Source organism: Hibiscus syriacus, unplaced genomic scaffold (assembly GCF_006381635.1).
Source record: "Hibiscus syriacus cultivar Baekdansim isolate YM2019G1 unplaced genomic scaffold, ASM638163v2 tig00110450_pilon, whole genome shotgun sequence".
NCBI classification, from domain to species: domain Eukaryota; kingdom Viridiplantae; phylum Streptophyta; class Magnoliopsida; order Malvales; family Malvaceae; genus Hibiscus; species Hibiscus syriacus.
In genome coordinates, this window is record NW_024062743.1 from 6,591,236 (window position 1) to 6,597,797 (window position 6,562).

Consider the following 6,562-nt stretch of genomic DNA (forward strand, 5'->3'; position numbering starts at 1 on the left):
TTGCCCGAACATCTAATTGGATAACATTTATAACGTTAAGCACTAGAATGAGTAAAAATATAGTTTAAACACCTATTTAAAAAAAGAGGTATAATTTGAACATTTATTTTAATATTAAGTCTATAAATAATGTTCAATTGTAATTTTCTCCTAAAGGCCCGAAAGCTTGAATCAAGTTTAAATCCCGGATACATGCCTACAATAATTATGCCTTTAATTTTTAAAAGTACATCATAAAATTTATTTTTCTTTATGTCACATTTTCTACACTAATTTTATAAATTAATTTCTTTTCAATTCTAATCAAATTTTATGTCATTTTTTTAGTTTTATTTCTTTACATTACATGGAAAATGAATTTCTACATGGATAAAATAAAATAAAATTCACATCAACCTCATCGTTACTCAATTTGATAGTGATTGATGAACTTACACAACAATATTGTCTTAATTGCCAAAACGTTTTGTTCAATAACCAAAATATAAATATGGTAATAGTTCAAGGACCAAAAGGGTATTTTATCCAAATCAAAATTAACAAGCGAAAAAATGAGTGGGGGGGAGCTGGAGCGCCTTAAAATGGTAATTTACTCTTAATCATATGGAAAACAAGAAAACCCTCAGCCCAGCTCTCGTAAAATTAAAATATCAAATTCCCTCTTCGCCTTTTGAGTTTGGATTTGGATCTTCAGTTTTCCCAAACGCCGGCAACTTCTGGTACGCCTTTACTCTCCTTTCTTAAACCCTAGTCGTTGTTTAGGGTTGCTTCCCGTTGATGCTTTTCATGCTAGGTTTTATTTATTTTTTTATTTTTTTAATGTTTATGTTTTGCATTTTTTAAGAGAATTTGAACCTTTTACCTATTTTTTCTTAGTTAATGGGTAAATTTTGCTAATCGCCTTCTTTTTGGTGTAATTACTTGTTCCTAATTACGTTAATGGCTGAATATTGAGCTTTTTCGTGTGTAAAAATCCACTTTCCCTTTGTTGGTAATATCCTGTTAGATTAATGAATGGTCTGATTGAACATTTGAATGCAGAACATACACACACACACACATATATAAGATGTCAAGTAAGAACGAGGAGAAAACTCAGCCAGCCGCCGATAGAATCAAGGCTGCAGCACTGAGTGCTGCAAAAGGCCTAAGTCGAGCTCAGGCGGAAAGGGCGGCTGCTGCTGCCACCCGAAATGTCAATGCCTACGGGCAAAAGGAAGAGGGACCTAGCAGATGGCAAGAGAAAAGGGAAGCAAAGAGGCAAATGTATTTGATGAGTACCGAGAAGGCGGTTAGATTAGGCGAAAGGAAAGACAAGACTTCGACTATGTCTGCTATTGGTGCTTCACAGTGTCAAAGGTGTTTCCAGGCGGGGCATTGGACGTATGAGTGTAAGAATGAGCGGGTTTATATGTCGCGACCCTCTCGAACTCAGCAGCTTAAGAACCCGAAATTGAGAATGAAGCCTTCGATCCCTTATGAGTTGGATAACCCAGATGTTAAGGATGAGAAGGATGATAGAAGGTCTAAGAAAAGCAAGCAAAAGCATCGGTCAGATTCAGGTTCTAGTAGTGATAGTGAAGCTTCTGTTTCCGAGGCCGATAGTGGCAGTGCATCATCTGTTACAGGATCAGGTTCTTCAGCAGAGAGTAGTACAGATTACAGCTCGTCATCGGAGTCTGAGAAGAGACGTAGGAGGAAGAAGAATAAGAAGAAGATGCAGAAGAAGGTGAGGCGGACTAGGTACAGCTCTTTTTCGGAGTCTTCCAACTCAGAATCTACATCGGATTCTGATTCTGATGGTGACAGCAGGCGACAGAAGAGGCGGAAGCATAACAGAAAACGATGAAAGGAGAATCATTGTTGTCTAGGTCAGATTTGGGTGTTTTAAGATGGGATAATTTTACCATCTCTGCTTGTGGTTTTCTGTTGCCTTTACAAACGCTGGAGATCAAACACTATGGCATAGGGATGCTAGATGTTTTTGTTGCTTTTCCGTTTTGTACGGGATGCTTTGTTATTTGTTGTGTGTTATGAAATGATTGTACTTCGAAAATCCTCTTATTAAATTCACTTTGGATTCTCCATCACTATTTTTTTTTTGTGTGTTCATCACTAGAAATTTATGAAATATGCTATTTGGACACAAAACTGTAGTGTTGAATGTCAATAAATGTATTTACAACTTTAGCTCTAACATCTTCCTATGTTTATGAATGCCGACCCTCTTGATTACTTGAGATTGAACAACATTCGTACAAGCATGTAAAACGCACCCGAGAAACGATTTACCTGTTTGTAAAATTAGACGTGTGAAACTTGCTTCATTTCATCTACTGCATGTTGATCCTGAAACATTTAAAAGCAAAAATTTACAAGAATTGCATGCAATAGTGTGACTTGAACTTAGCTTGAGTGATAAGTGATTTGGTAGGTCTCAAAAGTTGAAGCTTGGTTGCAAAATTAAATGTGAAGACCCGAAAGAGCATGGAATGAAGTTCAGTTAATAAGCAAGGTTTTTTGTATGCAAACTCATTTGCATGTTTATAATAGTCTCTTATACTCGACCATTTGTTCTTGGCATATACGACATAAAACGATTGATGTTCGCACCCCAGTTAAGGATGGATGATCTTCACATATACTCTCACAGTTTTTAAGGACGGCAATAATAAAAAATTTGGCATTTTCTAGATGACACCATGCATAGAATGAAGTTGCTCCTGATTTTGATATCTCAACTTTAATAACGAATGAATGTAGGAGGTCATTGCACAAACAGGGATAGATAGAGAAGGGTTGGTAAGGTCGTGTCGTTCCTATGAAATTATTAAATTCTCATATATTTTTTATATATGCTTTCTATTAATAATATATTCTTCTGTCTCTTAGAATTTTATAAATCTACATCTAACATAAAATTTTGTGTCCGATACATAAATGCATTAATTGCATGTCATTATATTATCATGCATGCTGGTTCACTATATTTCTCAACTAGTCACTTGAAAAATGAGCTTTTGGAGGCACTGAAATTTTGTTATGAATTGCAAAATCTGACTTGATTTATATTTTCCCGGTAACTGTTTTCTTTTTCTTTCTTTTTTTTCTCAAAATTCTAAAATCCAGAAAAGTAATATTTGTATTATTATTTTTGGGCAAACTACATGTTTAGTACCTAAAGTATCACTTTTGTTCTGTCTTAGTATCTAAACTTTCAGTTTTTCCAAAACCATACCCAATTTTTACTTTTTATTTCATTTTAGTACCCGATATTTACTTTTTGTTTCATTTTATTACCCCATTGTTAACTTTTTGTTTCATTTTAGTACCTAAATTTTTAACAGCAGGGTACTAAAATGAAACAAAAATTAAACTTTAGGTATGGTTTTGAAAAATTGAAAGTTTAGGTACTAAAACGGAACAAAAGTGATACTTTAGGTACTAAACATGTAGTTTACCCTATTATTTTTGTTTTATCATTTTGGTCTGAAACCTGCACAGCAGCCTTTTATTGGAAGAGATCTGCGGTTTGGGCACTATGAGATGGCATAATGCGCCTGTTCTTAAGCTACTTGAAGATTCTTCTTCACCGAGACTTTGGATTATCCTTACTCTTTTCTAAAGTATCTTAACCTTAAACATTTCATTTTGAACCAAAATAATCTTTTTATAATTAAAAATTATTAATCAACTAATTATCAACGTCTTCAGATGATATAATAAATCTACATGACATCGCCACTACTATAATAATCCTACATGTACAAATATACTGAGTTGATATAATAGCATATCAGTAAAAAATATATTTTAAAAAATAGTTTTATATATAATTACTTACACAATAGATCAATTGTTTAACTAATAGGCTAAACTGTGGACTTGATTTTTTTTTATCAACATATGTTATATAACACATTTTAGAGCCCTAATTTTATCATCAATTCCAGCTCAAATTAAGACCAATTGGAAATGATGAAGACTGCTCCATGGTCCCCATCAAAAATTAAGAAAAGAGAAAGCATATATATATAAGTTACCGGCACGAACTAACTTATTTCAGTGGTTAAAGGAATCGTTATTGTTCCTAGAGGTCAATGGTCAAATGATTTAGAGTATTTAAAACAGATACTACTTTGTAATCACTTTAGCTTAATAAAAAAAAAGTTAACGTAGGTGTAAAGATTTCGATAGAAAAAATGATTCGATAGTCTCGTTAATAGGTGGATGAGTGGGTATAAGACTGATATTGTTACTGATTTTTCTCTGTATGGAAAGTATTAATACCAATGTAATTCCTTTATTTTCCTAAATGTTGAATTTTTATCATGTAGGTTTCAAAAGAATCAAAACCAAACATAACTTCATTAAGGCATCTTTATCATTTTCATTGACAACAAAGAAGTAGGCCAACCAAAATTTTTATTATATTAGCGAAGAAGACGATGGTGAAAGTGATAACGAATTTTTAAATTATATTATTTGATATATGTTAACAAAAATTTCTAAGTTCACAGTCAAGGACGAAGCTACGTGAGAGGGTAATTATCCCCCTCCAAACTTTGATGGTTTAATTGATTTTTGGTTCCTAATGTTTTTAAAATCATTAACAGTTTTCCCTCCCAAATTTATTGATTTAATTATATTTTAGGATCCTTTTAGTTTCAAAATAAAATTTTGAGTTCTAGCTTTTTTTTGTTTAATTATGTTTTAAGACCCTTCAATTTTAAAATTAGTGAAATTAAGTTATAACTATTTTTTAAAAAATATTATGGTTTATTCAATTTTAAAGATCATAATTATTTCAATGTTGAACAATTTGCCCTCTAATAGTTTAATCATGGCTTCGTCCATGTTCACAAGTTGACTTAATGGTTAAGAAATTGATTTACCCACATAATGCCATGGGTTTAAAAAATATTTTTTAAATTTATTATTTTTTAAATTAATATGATATATTACGTGTAATTATTTGATTGATCATTGTGTCACGTCCACACCTTTATACATGTAGCATTACTAAGTTAGTATGTGATGTCATGTGGGTTTGTCATATCATCTTAAGACATTAACCATCAGTAGACATTAACCATCGGTAGGGCTGTAAAAAGTTGACCCGGCTGTAAATTGATTGAAATTGACTCGAGTTAAAATTGTTTTTGACTTGCATTGTGGCGATCCGAAACCGACTCGAGTCGGAACTGGTGTTAACCTGAACCCGATTTGAATCTGAAAATTGTGGATCCGAACCCGACCTGCATTTGACCTGATAATGATCTGAACCCGAATTGAACCGAAAATATGATACCCGAACTGCATCCGACTGATATGAACTCGAACCCGATATTGTCCTGATAAATAACTAGTATTACCCGACTTGTTTTCAATCTGACTTGTTTTTAACCTGACCTGTTTTTAACCTGACCTGTAAATGATTCGACTTGTTAATGACCTGATCTGATATTTATCTGACTTATATATTACCATGGAAATCTTATAAATTATCAGTTTTTTAACTTATGATATAATTAAAATATTAATATGATTACTTTTTAAATGTTATAATAAAATATTTATTATGATAATTATATTAATAATTAGACCTATTATATAAAATTATTTAATAAAATTAATAAAATTATTTAAATTTAAATTAGATAAAACATTATTAATAATGCAAAGGAAAATTAATATAGTTTAATTTATATAAAGAAAAATAATATTAATAATAAAAGTATTTATTATGTAATATATATTAATGGTTTACATTAATAATATAAATAATTTTGGTAATAAAATAATAATTAATTTGATAATAAATGAATATTAGTATTAAACGTGATTAATTCTCTAAAATATAAATATAAATTATACCATTTAATTTTTGTACAAAAATTATCTAACAATTATAACATAAATGAAAAATAATATAAATATAAACTATACCGTTTATATAAACTACATACTTTATTACTTTACATAGTTTATGCATAGTGTTTCTATAAATTGCATCGAATTGAAAATTTAAGAAGATATTTACAATTAAACCATGACTAAAATGAAAGAAATTAAAAATCAAATACAAGTGGAAAATGATGATTGTTGGAGGAGCATGAGCCTAATTAACCCAAAATATCTTGTTGGACACTATATTTAGCGCCAACTTCCCAAAATTTTCTATTCCCTCTAAATTTCCCAATTTCCCTCTAATTTCAAAATTTCCTAATTTCTCTCTAAATTCTCAAATAAAATAAAAAATTTTCACACAAAAATCTTTCTTTTAAAAAGTTTTCTCCCACCACTCACTTTGAATAATATATATATAAAATTAAACATAAGTGACTAAAATAAAAGATTTTAAAATTAACATTAACGTTTAATAATTATCCTACATGTATTACAAATATATGCATTTAATAAATAAAACAAAAAACCCTAAACTACTCCTAGTCGTCGATTTTTGTGGTGTATGAGGGAAAATTTTGACTTTGATTTTTGAAAAGAGACAAAACACTAAATGTTGACCTAACTTTTTAGGTGGTGTGATGTCACTGATCCA

General features: G+C 30.7%; 1 protein-coding gene across 1 annotated transcript; it reads left to right on the forward strand.

The window, feature by feature from the left end:
- Positions 1-619: 619 nt before the first annotated feature.
- On the forward strand, positions 620-2,047 carry LOC120126055 (zinc finger CCHC domain-containing protein 10-like). Its single transcript, XM_039144356.1, has 2 exons — positions 620-719; positions 1,042-2,047. Exon 2 carries the CDS (start codon positions 1,070-1,072, stop codon positions 1,847-1,849), a length of 780 nt encoding a protein of 259 aa, XP_039000287.1. The 5' UTR covers positions 620-719; positions 1,042-1,069; the 3' UTR covers positions 1,850-2,047.
- Positions 2,048-6,562: the final 4,515 nt, after the last annotated feature.